Source organism: Phyllobates terribilis, unplaced genomic scaffold (assembly GCF_046119375.1).
Source record: "Phyllobates terribilis strain yellow unplaced genomic scaffold, ASM4611937v1 Scaffold_11__3_contigs__length_659146591, whole genome shotgun sequence".
Classification (NCBI taxonomy): domain Eukaryota; kingdom Metazoa; phylum Chordata; class Amphibia; order Anura; family Dendrobatidae; genus Phyllobates; species Phyllobates terribilis.
The window spans coordinates 65498298-65518374 of NW_027362771.1; the positions used below are offsets into that span (position 1 = coordinate 65498298).

Sequence of the window (20077 nt, forward strand, 5' to 3'; positions counted from 1 at the left end):
GTAAAATGCCGCAACCACTTAGCACAGTATATAATCATCACCCTGACAAGGCAACTCTGCGTCGGACCCTTTAACCCCTTCAAATTCCAAATATGTTGAAATTGCAAAAAAAAGTGCATTTCTAAGGGTATGTGCACACGATGCAGAAATGAAGCAGAAAATTTCTGCAGCATTTCTGCATCTCCCTGGCAGAAAAAAACGCATGCAGATTGTGCATGCGTTTTTCCTGCAGAATACATGCGGATCCACATGCGGGTTCACATGCGTTTCCGCATGCAGATTGACAAGCACTTTCCAGGCGATAGCATCACTTGGAAAGTGCTTGACAACTAGGTCACACTGTATAAATCCATGCAAACAGCATGGATTTATACAGTGTGAACCGTAAAAATTAAAACAAATAAAGCTATACTCACCCCCGAGGCCCCGGCGTGGCTGCAGCGCTGCTTCCTGTCTGGTTCCCGGCTGCCGGCATATCGCGAGACAGAGCGGTGAAGGGCCTGCGGTCACATGACTGTGACGTCACCGCAGGTCCTCAAGCGATGCCGGCATTCAGAGAGAAGCCGCCGGACAGGTGAGTATAAACTTTATTTGTTATTTTATACTTTTTTTACAGGTACAATGGTACCCAGGTCTGGATGAGAGTCTCCTCTCCTCCAGAACTGGGTACCATCCGCACATAGAGACGCATAGAAGCCGCTTGTACAAATGTACAGTCGCGGTTTCTGTGCGTCTCAATGCAAGTCAATGGCGGGAGTTCCGCTGCACTTCCGCAAAATTAAATGACATGCTGCGGATTTTTGTACGTAGCATAAACGCTGCGGAAAAATCCGCAGCATGTGCATAGAACATGCGGAATCCCCTTGGGGACCATGGGGTGCGGATTACCTAGCGTTTTTCAAGCGTTTCCGCTGCGGAAATTCCGCAGCATAAACGCTTGAAAAACGCTACGTGGGCACACAGCCTAAAATAGTTTTTGGGGATTTTATTCACCATGTGCACTATAAGGTAAAACTGACCTGGCAATACGATTCTCCAGGTCAGTACGAGTACGTAGATACCAAACGTGTAGTTTTTTTATTTTTTATTTAAGAGGTGAAAAAAATAAATCGAAAATTTGTAAGAAAAATGTTGCTTGTGTCGCTATTTTCCACTAGATATGGGGCTGTGCAAGACTTATTTTTTGCGCCCTGAGCTGAAGTTTTTACTGATGCCATTTTGGGGTAGATACAATGGTTTGACTGCCTCTTATTGCAGTGTTATAATTCCAGCATTTCAGTTTATTTTTTTTTTGTTATGCCGTTTACCAATCTGATTATTTTATATTTTGATAGACCGGATTTTTACGAACGCAGCGATACCAAATATATGTATTTTTCATTTTCTTTTAATTGTTTTATTTTTATTGAGGCAAAAGAGTGATTTGAACTTTATTTTTTTTGTATTTTTTTCATATTTTTAAAAACTTTTTTTTTCACTTTTTACTGTTTTTTTGTTAGTCCCCTTAGAGGTCTTGAAGCTGCTATTGTCTGATAGCTTGTACTATACATAGCAGTGCGTCAGCACTACCTTGTACAGCGAAAATCACGGTCTCCTATGAATGCCAGCTAAAGCGCTCACTCCCACTTGCAATGCAGTCGGACGAGTGCAATCCGATAACAAAAAATCGGAATGAACTCGCCCCAATGTTACCCTATGGTGAAGCTCGCATCTGCAATTATTTTCTCATGTCGATTCAGCATGATGTCATTGCACCCATGAATCGGATTGCATGCACCCAATATAAGTCTATGGATGCGTGTGAAAAATTGCACTGCACTCAGATATCACCTGAGTGCAGTGCAATTCCCGCCGATGCCGGCAACAGGGGAGATGGAGAAAATAATTTCTGTCTCCTCTGCAGCAACAGGTTAGGAGAACAGAGCACTGACACTCAGCTCACGCTCACAGCAGAGCTGGAGCCGAGTGTCATTAGCATCTCGCATTGGATTTGATTCGCTAATGGGACTCTGGCCAAACGCTGGTTTTCACAGAAGAATAATCATGACAAGCATGAAGGTCTTCAGCAGACCCCAGGCTGTCATAATAACCCATCGGCGTCCAGCGATCACATGATTGGCGTGTTGATGGAAGCCTGGAATGGCGTGGCCCCTGCTGCCACGTGTTAAATGCTGTTGTCAGAGATTGACAGCGACATTTATCATGCTAAAAGCTGCAGGCGGAGCTCCGGAGCTGTTAGAGGCAGATGATTACTGAATAATTCACACATCATCTGCCGGTAAAGTCAGGTACCTGATATGTGACCTAACTGTACGTCATATGATGGGAAGGGGTTAATAAACACACTTCTATGTTATCAGTGCTGCAGGTTACAATTTTAGCAACTAGCTGTATGACATACCTTCCCCAGTAGTGACCACACATATTCACACAAGTGAGGACAGATGGGAGCCAGCAGCAACGTCTGGATTTCAATGAAGCGGAACACTAAGGCTTGGTGCATGCCTTCAATGGCTAGTTCTCTGTATTTATCTTTGGCGGCCTACAAGACAATGGTAAGTAGAAAGGTGTAATATGGTTTATTGTATATTTTGCTGTTAGGAAGGACAGAGATGGAGGACATAGTGATAAATAACTACACAGGAGAAAAAGATCCTACATTTTTCAAGCACGGACTGAACATATGTCTACTTTCAGTTACAGATCTGGATGCCATAGAAATGGTTTTGTTTCATTAATTAATTGTTTCATGATCACTGTGTGCACATCAGGGAGTGAAGAGACCTACAGCATAGGAAAAAGAATCAAATTCTACCTCACATTTAAGGAAAAACTAAAATGCTTACCTGAAACTCAAAGAATCCAGTTTTTAATGCTTCCTTAAACATCATTTTTTCATAGTTCTGTTCAGTTTTCAGGATTCCAGCATTCATCTCACTGAAAAGAAGAGGTCAAGGTTAGTTAGAATGACAAAAGGATAATATAGTAAAAAACAAACAAAAAACAACTGCCACCAATGTGCTCAGTATTCTAAAACTGTGAAATATACTTTTTTCTTTAGTATTATTTTTAATTATTCAAAAAACAAATACACATATAGGGGCATTAACATTAAAGTCCTACCAAAATTGTAAAGTACAAAAACGAAGACAAAAACAAAGTAAGCAAATACCCTGCAGTAAATAAATAGCAATAGTGCATGAAAATAACATTAGGTACTTGGTTAACATAATTTTGAGCAAAAAAACGTAAAAGCCAAACCACCACGTCACGGTGACCCTATTCGTAAAGTAGTTTTCCAGGCTCTATAAGATCTGTGTCCCTTTCATGAGCACAACCAATAATTTTAAAGGTAATAGGTCAGCAATAAAAAAAAAAAGGTAATTCCCTTTAGCCCCACGCTGATGTCTGGAAGCGAGTGACTGTATAGAGAATAGAACTTCATTTTCTACCTACAACCACGCTTCCCATTAGACTGCTACATATGTTTGTAATGGTATTGACCTACAGATTACCACTATAGCTGAAGGTAAAGACCATTTTCTTTTTTTTTTTTTGATGATAGGTTTCCTTTAAATTGTTGAGGGTCTTACTCTTGCATGCCAACAATCAGCTGTTTGCAGGGGCCTCGGTACTACAGCGAGCACTGCATCCCCTTCACTGTTTACCAGGCACAGCCCTGCACTTTTAGTATCAACTGTACTCAATATTAAAGAGGTCGTCCAGTACAATGTGTAGTGGAGAGATTGATTTAAATCTTGGAAACTAAGTTTGCTTCAAATACCTTGCATTTCCAATTGTGCCTGTGAGCGGCGCTATCGCTGTCCGCTTATTCCCATCATGTGACCTGCGTGCGCAGAGAGCCACAAGCCCGCGCAATGCTGGGCTGTGACGTGCAGTGAAACTCCACCCACAGCCCAGTAACTCAGGGAGACTGGGTCATGCCTTGGTGATGCCGGGTTGCCATGACATTACCAGACATCAGAGGCAGCTGCAGCCGGGGATCACATAATGGGGATGAGCAGACAGCGATAGCGCCACTCACAGGCACATTTGGAAATGCAAAGTATTTGAAGAAAGCCTCATTTCCAAGGTTTAAATCGATCTGCCCACTACACATTATAGTGGACAACCTCTTTAAAAGGTTCATTCAATTCAAGTGAATGGGACTGAGCTGCAATACCAACACACAAGACACTGCGAAAAAAGTTGTGCTGAAAGGAGCAGTGCAAACAATGAAGGGGATGTGCCACTTTTAGAAGCTTACAGCTGATTGACAGGAGTGCAGAGGAGTCAGAGACCCCATCAACTTTATATCTATGGCCTACACTAAGATAGAAAGACTGGAAAACCTCTTTAAAGGGAACCCGTCACTTGAAAAACACTATTAACCTGGAGAACCCGCCTGGCACCCGCACTTAGACCCCCGATGCCTGGGAAGAAATTAACTTTATTCCCCCCGGCAGAGTTCAGGTTTCAGGAACGGCGCAGGTCCAGTCACTGCTCTGTATAGATAGTGGCGGCTGTAACCACGCCCTGCACTAACTGACAGCAGCTGAGCATTAGAGCCAGCTGTCAGTTAGTGCAGGGCACAGTTACATCCGCCCTCTCTATACTCAGAGCAGTGACTGGACCTGCCCAGGTGCCCGCTCCATGACTGACGCCGAATGCTGCCAGGAGGAATAAAGTTCATTCCCTCTTAGCAGCAGGGCTCAAAGTGCGGCAGCCATAGGGTGTCAGAATAATATTAACCTGAAGATTAACCCCACATCTGCAGGTTAATAGCATTTTCTCATGTAACAGGTTCACTTTGAACATTTTGCCAAAAAGTAATAGATTTTAAGCAGGCTATTTTTACCTTTTCATAAATGTATACGGATAGTTAATAGTTAATGGGCAGCAGAGTACAAGGTATATACAGACTAATATGTTTTTTTCTTCTTCTTAGAATGGATTAAGGGCCCGCTTTATCAGATAAACTGTTTCCCATGGCAACCAATCAGCTCTCAGCTTTCTTTTTTAAAACAGCTCTGATAAAATTAAAGCTGCGTTGTGATTGGTTTATATGGGCAACAAAGACAGTTTTTAGGAAAAGAAAAGTAAAATCTACCTTTCAAACACCCGGTCATTGTACGTATGGTTGGTGCCGCTTCTCAGGCTGTCAAAGTTGGCGAGCATTTCTTTAACCCATTCAACCCATGTGTATAAACGGAGAATGCCGGCATCAGCCATGGCTTCCACAAAGTTAGCATCTTCCACAGTATCCCCAGCATCAGCCAGGGCAAGTCGCATGCCTAGCATAAAACACAGGAATATCTCACATTAATATTGGATTTATGGTGCTTCTCTTACAGGTAGAGCAAGTAAACTAAAGATTTCTATCTCTCCATTTTCAGTCATTACAAAAGGCCGTCTAGATTGTCGCGCACCTTCATTTATCAGCAGGTAGATGAATAGAAACAATCTAAATTACTATTTAATAAAAGTTAAAAAAAAATCCACACAAACCATCTGCTGAGAACTTGTCAACAGCATCACTCAATGTTAGGAAGTTTCCAGTTGACTTGGACATCTGAGGAAACAAAGTGACACTGGACATAAAGAAACATGGTATTTAAAGGGGTTGTCCAGGGCTGAAGTACTGATAACCATACTATACCTTTTCTGAATTAAGCAGCAAATGTCCATTTGCCCTTACAGCCACTGGCCACTTCCCACTAATGCAAAAATAAAGAGGGAGAATAATAGGTTATAACATTCACTGCATATATAAGAGCGGATTGCTCTAAGGCAGAGATGTCAAACTCAAATACACAGAGGGCCAAAATGAAAAACTTGGACAAAGTCGCAGGCCAACCAGTATACAGTATAATGGGTCCCACACAGTCATCCATACAGTATAATGGGTCCCACACAGTCATCCATACAGTATAATGGGCCCCACATAGTCCTCCATACACAATAATGGGCCCCACATAGTCCTCCATACACAATAATGGGCCCCACATAGTCCTCCATACACAATAATGGGCCCACATAGTCCTAGATACAGAATAATGGCCCCACATAGTCCTAGATACAGAATAATGGCCCCACATAGTCCTTCATACAGAATAATGGCCCCACATAGTCCTCCATACAGTATAATGGGGCCCACATAGTCCTCCATACAGAATATGGGCCCCACATAGTCCTCCAAACAGAATAATGGGCCCCACATAGTCCTCCAAACAGAATAATGGGCCCCACATAGTCCTCCAAACAGAATAATGGGCCCCACATAGTCCTTCATACACAAAAATGGCCCCACATAGTCCTTCATACAGAATAATGGCCCCACAGAGTCCTCCATACATTATAATGGCCCCACATAGTCCTCCATACAGTATAATGGCCTCACATAGTGCTCCATACAGTATAATGGGCCCCACATAGTCCTCCATACAGTATAATGGCCCCACATAGTCCGCCATACAGAATAATGGGCCCCACATAGTCCTTCATACACAAAAATGGCCCCACATAGTCCTCCATACAGTATAATGGCCCCACATAGTCCTCCATACAGTATAATGGGCCCCACATAGTCCTCCATACAGTATAATGGCCTCACATAGTGCTCCATACAGTATAATGGCCCCACATAGTCCTCCATACAGTATAATGGCCTCACATAGTGCTCCATACAGTATAATGGGCCCCACATAGTCCTTCATACACAAAAATGGCCCCACATAGTCCTCCATACAGTATAATGGCCCCACATAATCCTCCATACAGTATAATGGCCCCACATAGTCCTCCATACAGTATAATGGGCCCCACATAGTCCTCCATACAGTATAATGGGCCCACTTAGTCCTCCATACAGTATAATGGCCCCACATAGTCCGCCATACAGAATAATGGGCCCCACATAGTCCGCCATACACAAAAATGGCCCCACATAGTCCTCCATACAGTATAATGGGCCCCACATAGTCCTCCATACAGTATAATGGCCCCACATAGTCCTCCATACAGTATAATGGGCCCCACATAGTCCTCCATACAGTATAATGGCCTCACATAGTGCTCCATACAGTATAATGGCCCCACATAGTCCTCCATACAGTATAATGGCCTCACATAGTGCTCCATACAGTATAATGGGCCCCACATAGTCCTTCATACACAAAAATGGCCCCACATAGTCCTCCATACAGTATAATGGCCCCACATAATCCTCCATACAGTATAATGGCCCCACATAGTCCTCCATACAGTATAATGGGCCCCACATAGTCCTCCATACAGTATAATGGGCCCACTTAGTCCTCCATACAGTATAATGGCCCCACATAGTCCGCCATACAGAATAATGGGCCCCACATAGTCCGCCATACACAAAAATGGCCCCACATAGTCCTCCATACAGTATAATGGCCCCACATAGTCCTCCATACAGTATAATGGCCCCACATAGTCCTCCATACAGTATAATGGGCCCCACATAGTCCTCCATACAGTATAATGGGCCCCACATAGTCCTCCATACAGTATAATGGCCTCACATAGTGCTCCATACAGTATAATGGGCCCCACATAGTCCTCCATACAGTATAATGGCCTCACATAGTGCTCCATACAGTATAATGGGCCCCACATAGTCCTCCATACAGTATAATGGCCCCACATAGTCCGCCATACAGAATAATGGGCCCCACATAGTCCTTCATACACAAAAATGGCCCCACATAGTCCTTCATACACAAAAATGGCCCCACATAGTCCTCCATACAGTATAATGGCCCCACATAGTCCTCCATACAGTATAATGGGCCCCACATAGTCCTCCATACAGTATAATGGGCCCCACATAGTCCTTCATACAAAATAATGGGCCCCACATAGTCCTCCATACAAAATAATGGGCCCCACATAGTCCTTCATACACAAAAATGGCCCCACATAGTCCTTCATACAGAATAATGGGACCACATAGGGGTGGTGATTCTAGTGTCGCGGGCCAAATAAAACCACCCTGTGGGCCAGATTTGGCCCCCGGGCCAGAGTTTGACATGTATGATCTAAGGTTCCCGCACAATGCCATACATGCTACATGTAAGCGATATACTAAGACTCCATAAAATTCAGAAGTAGTATGGACCGTATAACACCACTGTGTTAATTTATCATGTTGTGTTATAGCTCCACACAATATTATTTACACAGGACATTATACTCCAGAAGTTCTTTTTAAAGAAATAATAAAGCCACAAACTCACCTGTCTTCAGGCCACATAGCCACGTGGTTGTATAGGTAATAGGACAAGTGATTAGGGACTAGATCTTTCCCAGATACTCTCAGATCAACTGGATACCAAAACTCAAACTCCTTCTTTAATAAGTCCAGTTTCTCCTTGGGGATGGTTGTTTTTGGAAAAGGTGCCTTCTTGAAGAATATGTAGTCCCAGACCTCTCTGGTCATTTGTTCTGGCCTTTATATTAGAGAAAACAGTTGGAACCAAGGGGCTGGTCAGTAAAAATATTAACGAGTCACCTATCAAAAATACACCTAATTTTTTTTTACCTGATACCTATAGGAGAGTCCGCTTTTCCTTCAAGATCATTCCCCTGTAGCAGATGACAAACAGTGTAGTAGGCCATGTATATTGTAGAGTCAGATAGGGACTCAATTAACCATTGCTCATCCCAAGGTAAGCGAGATCCTAAAATAAGAAACGCAAGACAAAGAATTACCTAATCACATGCAGCAATCTTGTAAAGAACGCCATTGCTATTTAAAGGGGTTGTCCTGCTCAGTAAAAATTTTCGTCAAGTACTGCAGCGTGCCAAGTCCGAACAGTGTACTAGATCATTCCAGTGGTCGTGACTTGACCACAGGTATACAAGTTTCATACTTGCTTTCACCTGCCGACTAGTTTTACTACTGAGAGAAGCAGATGAGAAGCTAAACATCCAACGATCACTAGAACTGGCAAGCAGAGCCAAATCCTACCAGCAATTCTTGCCAAGTTTGCAATGACCTAGACAGTCACATTAATATATATATTTAAAGGCAATCCCTTTACTGTATAATATATACATATATTATATAGATATATATATAGAACCTGTCATGTCTCCAAACGCAATTAACTTGCAGATATAGTGTCAATTTGCAGGTTAATAGCTTTACAATCCTGCTCAGAAGTTTTACTGAAAGTTGGCTCCTGGGAGAAAGTGAACATCTTTCCTCCCAGCAGCTGCCGATTCCGGTAGCAGCAGTTTCAGCAATGCGGTTGGGCTGCACTGTAATGCCAGTCACCTGTGGATTAATGCTATATCTGCAGAATAATATGAGGACATCATAGGTTCCCTTTAAACTGTGTAACAAAATGTGTAAAGTTTATACATATATTGCTTTTTATCTGTACAAATTCTAAGTCACAGGCAGTTATATACAGATCATAGCTACATTCATAGTTCTACCAGGTGTCAACAGAAACATGACATGTTCTGGATACACCCAGATCTTTACTGCCTAGAGAAGCAAATGTAGTGGGACAGATCGCCCTACTGTGCCTATACAGGATAAAACTGTAATTAGGACATCAGAAGCGCACAGATGTGCAGCCACTGGGCAAGCAAGTCATGCTGAGAGATCGAGCTGCAATCTGCAGAATTGTGGGCGCAGATCTGGAATATATCGTGGATTTACCATCAGAAACAATACAAAATAGAGAAGGTCATATACAGATGTGTATATACTATTTGTAAAACAATTTTCATTAATGTTTACTTATTTAGCACTAAATAGATTCTACCTCCATTGATTACACATCCTGCAGATGGAGGGGGTCTGGCTGGTAATACCTCAATTGATTGTTCAAAAACTGCTCTGAAGCGAGCTCCTGCATAAGCATAAACGTGGGCTAAGTAGAAAGTAGCACGCTTCACAGCTATTTTATTTTAAGCAGTCAGTGGGGTTCTGGATCGTATTGTGTAAGGATGGCTATTATATTACTGAAAAAAAAGAAATAAATAAAAGACTCCAATTTCGCAAAATACAAATTGAATACAGCATAGCGACATGCTAGCAAAATTATGGCTGCGCTGTAATACACATCACAACCACTGGGTGGCCCCACAGAGACTACAGAAAATCATGTTTTGTTTTAAAGGGGTTTTCCCAAGATCAAAAGTACATTTTAATCAATAGATCTTGGAATAATAAGTTTCACAACTGGATGCATTTAAAAAAAAATGTTCCTGTGCTGAGATAATCTTATAAATGTGCAAGAATATGGTCTGATCATACCACAGCTCCTGGGCAGGGGAGGAAGCAAAAGAGTATACAGACATTACAGCAGGGGATCACAGCTGATTACTTTTGTGATGTAAAACATTTCACTTCCTGTTTTTAAGCAATGTTTTACTTCAAAAAAAGAAACAGCTTGGATCCCATGCTGTCCTGTCTGTATATTCTTTTGCTTCCTTCCCTGCCCAGGAGATGTGGTGTGGTATGATCAGACCGTGTTCCTGCACGGTCAGACACAGCCATTACACAGTACACAGCAGGGGCACATTTATAAGATTATCTCAGCACAGGAACATTTTATTTAAATACAATCAATTATGGAAGTTATTATTATTCAAAGATCTATTGATTAAAATATACTTTTGTTGGTTGGAAAATCCCTTTAAGGCTAGTTATCTCACAATTCTTATGTAGACTTATATCAAGTCAAGAGGAACGGCAAGGAAGTACACATCTGCACGCAAACTTTGTTATGGTATTCAAAGCTGAACCTAGACTAAATGAAGATTTTTGGTACTCACTGTAAAATCTCTTTCTCATAGTCTTCACTGAAGAACAAAGCAACTATGGGATAGACTGCTGCCATGGTTCCTGTGTCCCCCAATGAAGCGATAGAGAAAAGAAGATGTCTTGTACTCACCACAGAATCATTTGTCAAGCTCACAGGATAGCACAAAATCAGTCTTAGGCCCATGTAGGCTACAGCTGAGACAGCATCTCTATGACAGAAACCGCTACAGGGGACCTCCACATCTATCAAGTCGCTATAGCAGAATTATTAAATCTACTCAATTTTAATAAAATCTTATTCAATTTATCACAGTAGCTCATGATAAATGATTGATTAGATGCACTTATTATGATATACTGTGCCTTAACTACTCCTAAAGGGTTGAGCTCCAACACAGGTAACCATCTCCCACTCTTGGGTCATTGATTCACAGCTTTTGCTACTAAATGGTCCACTAGACCTTGACTGCGTAATGGTGACAGATGTCTTCCAGAGCCAGGAGACTGGCAGTTGGAGTCAAAACCAGCCAAAAGAGAAAAGGTCCAGTCAAATCAGGAAAGGACAGCAACCAGATGAGAGTCAGACATAGCCATAGGGGTAGATAATGGTTGATATCTGTGTGTAGTGAATCCATGGATGATACTCTAGTTATCCATCAGGATCATCATCTGCTGGAAATCATACTGAGAAACTGGATATGTTGAGAGTGAATAAGGTCCTATTTTTTCCTGTTTAGCTTCAGATATACAAGTAATCAGACTTACCCAAGCCGTATGTCCTGGAGCAGGCATGTTCTTGTAGCCAGCCCAAAGTGGCTTCAAAGTTTCTTCTGGTCTCCTCGCAAAACCTTAAAGCAATGCAAATAAAATTACTTCTTACATGAATTGCAGCCGTTCCAGAGACATGAGCAATACTCGCTGTGCATTTAATTATTATTGTATCAGCGTAAAAAGTGAATATTCAATCCTGGTTTCCAGGTGTTTTTTTTAAACCAAACTTACGTTTCCAAGTTCTTCAAGCACTCTGTAGTCTGTTTCTTCCAGCTCTCTTCACCGTAATCCAGGTACCTAAGCAAATTACATCACAAAGACAGAATAGTTAATACTATAGATACCCAAATTGTTTCTTAAAATACCATTATTGGTAAATGCAACAACCAGTATACAACAGAAGTATATATTATTATTATTACTGCTTGCTCTTTGGCAAAATCAGTGAAAAGAAAGCTTACCATTGGTCACATAGCGCGACCACACATTCATCAGCTGAGCGGGAAATAACCTGCTTTTCTGGCTCCATGTAAATCATAGCTTCATTCTAGAAGAGAAAGAAAGAAAATGATTATAAATTTAACAAACTTTTGGCAAGGGCTTCATTTTTATACATCTAAGCATATCTGCTGCATAATTAAATCATTCAAAAAGTGACTCAAAGGCGTCTTAAAATGTGTAACTTGCTCCCTTAAGGCACTCTAGAAATCAAGACGTCTTATTTTTTAGATTGTTTGAAGTGGCATAGTGGCTGTAAAAGCAGCATGTGTAACCACAGTCGTACATTTCTCATAGCTCAGTGTCCGCTTAATATAATCAGATTTTCAGCCTTAACGAACAGAAAAAGGGTTGCTTACATTAGGACAGCAAGCAGGGATCTTAAAGAAGCACTCCTCCTCCCATCAAAGTTTTTATCCTCTTAATATAGCTCAATCATAATATTATATAGCACTGTGTACTTACAATTGCTCATTTTGCCTTTCTACCTAGATAATTCTTCTCTTTTCCATTAAGTCTATGACATCACATCATTAAAACAGACTAGCTGAATCCTTCTAAGCTCTATGTAGAAACAGGAGGTCAATTTTCCCTGCATGAGTCATAAGTCACTGCAAAAGTCAAAGGCGGGGGGACGACAGCTGAATCAGGGAGTGAAGAGAGGAATGATAAATGCAGGGACAAGAGACTTGCTATTTCTACATAGAACAGAGAAAATAGAAGAATTAACTGGGTAGAAATGGAAAATGAGCAATTGTCAGGACAAAGTGTTATATAATATGATGACTGCAATATATTAAGAGGATAAAAAATTTGATGGGAGGAGTGCTTCTTTAAAAACTGTTTTATAATAAAAATGCTTTCTGCCACCACTAGGAGAAGCTCATTAGTTACAGATTTATTAAAGGAGTGTTCCAAGCTTAAAAAACTACAGAAAGGTACTGTATATAACGGTGTAAATAATGTCCAGGTGATGACACCATCGATAATAAGTAATTAATTATTATCTTGTCCAGCTATGTGATGCACCTTTGTTTCACTGCAGAAAAGGCTTTCTGATGGTATAATTAGCAATATGAAGGACAACAGTTGCCAGGACTCCTTTCCCATCTCACAGACACGGAGCTTTGTATGAATGCCCCTTTATTACAGGGTGCACAGGTAGTGATACAATTCCTCCCTGTCTGCTTTGCTATTCTTTTTCGCACAGACTTTGGATTATCTGCCCAGCATGTGAAACACAATTCCTGTGGTGAGGGTAGCGAAGAGGGAGAGTATGGAGGAGTAGCGATAACTGGCATATGATCTGTAATGTCATGTACATCAGGGAGCAGCAGAACGGAGAGGACCAGGTATAAAGAGCATGGGACGTCCCCCAAGCAGGGGTTCCTGCGATTACATGTGAGACCGGCTAACAGAGGGACCTCCGCTACAAGATAGTACATCATCAAGTAACTCATCTTATAGGATGCAAAGCATTTTCCCACCCATTTAATCAGTGCGATGGAAGGTGTGCAGCTCACTATGAAGTCAGTGCTGACTTCTACCACTTTGTTTCCTTTTACACGCCCATTAAATGAAAATAATGAACTTGGGAGTTCTGTCTCAATAAAAACAGCCCCAATTACTAAAATGAACTTTAGGTTACATAATATAAAATTAACGGTATATTTTCTTGCATTAGACCACGATTACTAACTCATTAAACTTCCTAAACCACCAGGAGTATTAGATGGGAGCCCCATTAACCACCCTAAACAGGAAAATTCAATATTCCTACCAAACCACCCTCAACGACTAAGAATCTAACCTTGTCCATGTAACAGTTCTATCCTTTAAAAAAAAAACTGCAATGTACCCAAGAAATAAAATAAGTAATAAGCATACACTGTCAATCATCATTTTCTGGATGGTCTTTTTGACATCTTGCACCTTCTTGCCTTCATATCCCGGAACTATCATTACCTGGGGAAGCAAAGAAAAGAACAGATCAGATGAGCAGGGCACAGATATTAAGGATTGGCCCTGCTCAACTCATTGCTACTGTGAGATTTTATCAGAAAAAGGTATATATGGGGAAAATCAGGACCATGCAGGAAATATTGGTATTGACACACATGTAGATTTTCACAACAGAGGTGCTCAATGGGGTTTTCCCACAAACAAAAGTACATTTTGATTAATAGATCTTGGAATAATAATAATTTCCACTATTGGATGTGTTTAAATAAAATGTTCCTGTGCTGAGATAATCTTATAAATGTTCCCCTGCTGTGTACTGTGTAATGGCTGTGTCTGACTGTGTACAGAACACGGTCTGATGATACCACAGCTCCTGAGGGGAGGAAGCTAAAGAGTATACAGACATTACAGCAGGGGATCACAGCTGATTCTTTCTGTGAGGTAAAACATTTTACTGCCTGTTTTTAAACAATGTTTTCCTTCAAAGAAAAAATCATCTGTGATCCCCTGCTGTAGTGTCTGTATACTCTTTTGCTTCCTCCCCTGCCCAGGAGATGTGGTATGATCAGACCATGTTCCTGCACGGTCAGACACAGCCATTACACAGTACACAGCAGCGGCACATTTATAAGATTATCTCAGCACAGGAACATTTTATTTAAACACATCCAATTGTGGAAGTTATTATTATTCCAAGATCTATTGATTAAAATAAACTTTTGTTTGTGGGAAACCCTTTTAAACTGTAGCAGGGTCATCAAAAGCTACTATAGTCTAGGAAACATTTCTGAAATTGCTTTGTTTCTTCATAGTGTTCCCCTGCACAGCATGAATCCTACTCACATGTTGTGCAGGGGAACTGCAACATATAGCTGCAATGTGATTTCTTGCACTTTGAGCAGACAGGAGTGCCTCTGTGCAAGTAAAAAACCACAGGGATCTCAACCCCGTCACTCCCAGTTGGGATCTCTGAGGTTGGTATCCCAGCCATATGACATGGCTATAGAAGATAGGAATGCCCCAGTCACCAAACAATAACACTTACTTTAACAGTGATTAATAAGATGTATGCAGTGATATAGAAAAGAACATAGAACGCTGCGTACTGCAAAAATGCCAATCAATATGCTTATGTGCTGCCTGTAAAATAATGAATACATTACTCCTTCATAGAATCCTTTTAGGTAAACTTTTTCCTTTGCTTCTGCTAGTTTGTCTCGGTCATTTTGACTCTGGATTTTCAGCTCATCACAGACCGAGGGAGCAGACAGATTTCCATAGCCGGGGATGTCAATGATGGGTATCTAAGGGCAAAATGTTCAGGAAAAGAAATAAGAGAGGTCACAATCTGTAGGAAAGCATCTAACGTGCACACACAATAACCTAGTATGTAGTGAAAGGAGAAGTACAAACTATACTAATCCTTTCACCCCAGAGCCTGTTTTCACCTTCCTGACCAGGCCAATTTTTTAAAATTCTGACCACTGTCACTTTACGAGGTAATAACTCTGGAACACTTCAACGAATCTCAGTTATTCTGAGAATGTTTTTTCGTGACACATTGTACTTTATGGTAGTGGTAAATTTAGGTAGATATTTTTTTGCGTTTATTTGTGAACATATCGGAATTTTGGAGAAAATTTTTAAAATTTCACAATTTTCAAACTTTTACATTTTTATGTCCCTTAACCCTTTCACGCCAGAGCCTGTTTTCGCCTTCGTGACCGGGCCAATTTTTTCAATTCTGACCACTGTCACTTTATGAGGTAATAGCTCTGGAACGCTTCAACGGATCCCCCTGATTCTGACACTGTTTTTTCGTGACATCTTGTACTTCATGATAGTGGTAAAATTTCTTCTATATGATTTGAGTAAAAATTGGAAATTTGGCAAAAATTGAAAAAATTTCGCAATTTTCAAACTTTGAATTTTTATGCCCTTAAATCAGGGAGATATGTCACACAAAAGAGTTAATAAATAACATTTCCCACATGTCTACTTTACATCAGCACAATTTTGGAACAAAAATTTTTAGGAAGTTGTAGGGGTTAAAAGTTGACCAGCGATTTCTCATTTTTCCAACAAAATTAGCAAAAACATTTTTTTTTAGGGACCACATCACATATGAAATGACTTTGAGGGGCCTTTATGACAGAAAATACCCAAAAAGTGACACCATTCTAAAAACGTCAACCCTCAAGGTGCTCAAAACCACATTCAAGAAGTTTATTAACCCTTTAGGTGCTTCACGGGAATTTTTGGAATGTGGAAGAAAGCAATGAACATTTAACTTTTTTCAGAAAAATGTTACTTTAGACCCAAATTTTTTTTATTTTCACAAGGGTAACAGGAGAAAATGGAATACACAATTTGTAGTGCAATTTCTCCTGAGCACGCTGATTCCCCATATGTGAGGGAAAACCACTGTTTGGGCGCACGACAAGGCTCGGAAGGGAATGAGCTACCATTTTACTTTTTGAATGTAAAATTTGTTTGAATAATTAGCGGACGTCATGTTTCTTTTGGAGAGCCCCTGATGTGCCTAAACAGTGGAAATCCCCCCACAAATGACACCATTTTGGAAACTAGACCACTTAGGGAACTTATCTAGATGTGTGGTGAGCACCTTGAACTCCCAGGTGCTTCACAGAAGTTTATAATATTGAGCCGTAAAAATAAAATTTTCACACTTTTTTCACAAAAATGTTTTTCATCCCCCAATTTTGCATGATCATAAGGGTAATAGGATAAATTTCACCATGAAATTTGTTGTGCAATTTCTCCTGAGTACGCCGATACCCCATATGTGGTGGAAAACTACTGCTTTGGCACACGGCAGGGCTTGGAAAAGAAAGGAGCACTATGTTGGCTGGGATAGGTTGAAGACACCATGTCACATTTGAAGAGTCGCTGACATGCCGAAACAGCAGAAACCCCCACAAGTGACCCCATTTTGTAAACTACACCTCTCAAGGAATTCATCTAGGGAAGTAGTGAATATTTTTTAATTTTTAAATTTATACCATTGGGCAGTGAAGAAAAAATAATCATATTTTTACCCCAAAAATTGTTTTAGCCTCAGATTTTAAATGTTCACACAGGGCAATGGGTAAAAATGGTGCCGAAATGTGTCACAATTTCTTCTAAACGTGGCATTACACCATATGTGGCTGTACAGTACCGCTTAGCCATACGGCGAGACCAGGGAGGGACGGAGCGCTATTTGACTCTTGGAGAACAAATTATTGTAGAATAGTTTGCGGACTCCATATACAGAGACCCTAAGTGCTAGAAGAGCAGAATCCCCCCTCAAGTGACCCCATTTTGGAAATTATACCCCTTTGGGAATTTACCTACAGGGGTAGTGACGATTTTGACTCCATGGGTCTTTTCCAGAAACAAGCAGCAGTGGATGTTGCCGAGTGAACATTTCAAACTGCCGTTGAAGTGACCAGTACGCTGTAGTGACCAGTATGTTGTGCCCAGCTCATGCTTCTGGAGACATGCACCTGTAAATTAGGCAGGCTCTCATCGCTACAGGAATGCCAAACGTGTGGACCCTAAGTGTAGTTTAGGCACATAGTGGGGCTCAGAAGGGAGGGAGGCATTTGGACTTGGGAGCACAAAATTTTCTGAATTTCTTTTGGGGGGACAAGGGCCATTTCGCTTTTCCAGAGCCTTTCTGCTACCAGTAACTTGGAAGTCCCTTATATTTTTAACAGATGACGGACCTGAGTGGGGACTAGCTTTTTTTGAGGACTGAGTCGAAGCTTTTATTGGGAACATTTTACATATTGTTTATCTGGCGCTCTAGGCTGAGCACGTACATCGGGGTTTCCATTTAAATCTCCAAGTGATGTAATTCAGATGAAACCCCCGCGGGATCCATTCACCATAATGAGGCAGCAGAGTTACTCTGGACTCAGTCTGGCCTCTGTTTAGAATTGTCCTTTTTTCCAGAAGTGCACAGAACTGTGGCCAACTGCACTTTTATGCACGCCTAAAACAAATGACACTGTGGGATCACAGGCCAGACGGCATCCACAGTGGCCTATATCTGCCTCATTACAGGGAATCTTCTGCAGGGGTTCTGTCTGAATCACGTATTTCAGAGATTTACATGGAAACCCCAGTGCAAGCACTCGGCGCAGGATAAATGTAAGCAGAGCCTTACTACGATCTTTGGGAGACATAATGAACAAATCAGCAGCAGGTTGAAGAATTGGTTTTATTTATTTTTTATGCCGTTCCTCGTGCAGTATAAGTGATTAGACGACTTTATTCTTTGGGTCGGTGCGATTACAGCGATACCAGATTTATATTGGGTTTTTATGATTGACAGCTGTCACACACTAAAAGACGCTTTTTTTTTTTTTCCAAAATCTAGTTTTAGCACCGCCATATTTTGAGAGCTATAATTTTTCCATATTTCGGCCAACAGAGTCATGTAAGGGCTTGATTTTTGCGGGACGAGTTGCCGTTTTTATTGGTACCATTTTTGGGTAAGCGACATTTTTTGAACGCTTTCTATTCCGTTTTTTGGGAAGTAAAATGAACAAAAACCAGTAATTCAGAATTTGTTTTTTGAGTTTTTTTTTTATGCCGCTTTGTGTGTGGTAAAAGTGATAAGGCAGCTTTATTTTTCAGGTCAGTATGTTAACAACGATACTACACATATAGTTTTTTTATGTTTTGGTGCTTTTACACAATAAAAATTTTATAGGAAAAAAAAATTTTGGGCATTGCTTTGTTCTGAGCGCTATAACTTTTTTATTTTTCTGCTGATGGAGCTGTATGGTGGCTTTTTTTTTTGTGAGACAAGATGACATTTTCAGCGGTACCATTTTGATTTCCATTTGGCTTTTTGATTGCATTGTATTCCACTTTTTGTTTGGCGATATGATGAAAAAGCATAGGTTTTTGCTCAGTTTTTTTTTTTTACGATGTACACAGAAGGGGTTAATTAGTGTGATAGTTTTATAGATCGGGTTGTTCAGGACACGGCGATACCAAATATGTGTACTTTTTTTGTTTTTGCATATACAGATTTATTGGTTAAATATTTTTGCTATTTATTTTTTTTTATTTTGTGATTTTTTTTATTTATTTCTTTACTTTTTTTTTTTTAACAGTTTGAAAACATTTTTAGACTTTTATTTTTACATTTTTACTTAGTCCCTGTATGGGACTTCACTTTTTATTTTTCTAATCACTGTCCTCATGCAATGCAATAGACATGTATTGCACTGCATGAGAGCTCTGCTGACAGTTTTACACTGTCAGTGTCTCCTGCTAGACTTCAGCAGCAGGCTGAGCCTAGCAGGACACCGTGCATGGCAGACCCAGAGGTGGTCATGTGACCTCCGGCTGCTATGATAATGCCAGGTCCCATCAGGCATCACGGGGGCCGTCGAAAAGTTGAGTACACAACCCCCTCTCCTCTCACTGTCTCCTAAATTCCGCGATCACTATGTGGAAGGAAAAATACCGGCTCGGAAGGGACGCCATTTTGACTGGAATAGATTGCAGATGCCATATCACATTTGAAGAGCCCCTGAAATGCCAAGACAGCAGAAAACCCCACAAGTGATGCCATTTTGGAAACTACATCTCTCAAGGAATTCATCTAGGGGAGTAGTGAGTATTTTTAACACTCAGGCGATTCATAGAATTGTACAACATTGGGCTGGGTAAATGGAATATTATTTTTTCCACTAAAATGTTGCTTTAGCCCCAAGTTTGTAATTTTCCAAAGGGGTAATAGGAGAAATTGAACAGTATTATTTGTTACACAATTTCTCCTGAGTACACCAGTACCCCATAGGTGGTCGAAAACTACTTTTGAGGCACAGTGCAAAGCTCAGAAGGGAAGGAACGCCATATAGGAGTGCACATTTTCCTGGAATGGTTTGCTCGTGCCATGTCACACTGGCAGAGCGCCCGAGGTCCCAAAACAGCAGGAACCCCCATAAGTGACCCTATTTTACAACTAGACCTCTCAATTAATTAATCTAGGAGTGCAGTGATGCGTCA

General features: G+C 40.9%; 1 protein-coding gene across 1 annotated transcript in view; it reads right to left on the reverse strand.

The window, feature by feature from the left end:
* Positions 1 to 20077, reverse strand: part of LARS1 (leucyl-tRNA synthetase 1) — a 66180-nt gene that overhangs the window by 13322 nt on the left and 32781 nt on the right. Inside the window, exons 14-25 of the mRNA XM_073651279.1 lie at positions 15208 to 15348; positions 13970 to 14047; positions 12046 to 12131; positions 11816 to 11881; positions 11579 to 11661; positions 8573 to 8711; positions 8268 to 8480; positions 5660 to 5717; positions 5509 to 5572; positions 5111 to 5294; positions 2847 to 2937; positions 2402 to 2542 (exon numbers count right to left, since the gene is read on the reverse strand). Coding sequence (XP_073507380.1) covers positions 2402 to 2542; positions 2847 to 2937; positions 5111 to 5294; positions 5509 to 5572; positions 5660 to 5717; positions 8268 to 8480; positions 8573 to 8711; positions 11579 to 11661; positions 11816 to 11881; positions 12046 to 12131; positions 13970 to 14047; positions 15208 to 15348 — 1344 coding nt within the window. The remainder of the gene's footprint in view (positions 1 to 2401; positions 2543 to 2846; positions 2938 to 5110; positions 5295 to 5508; positions 5573 to 5659; positions 5718 to 8267; positions 8481 to 8572; positions 8712 to 11578; positions 11662 to 11815; positions 11882 to 12045; positions 12132 to 13969; positions 14048 to 15207; positions 15349 to 20077) is intronic.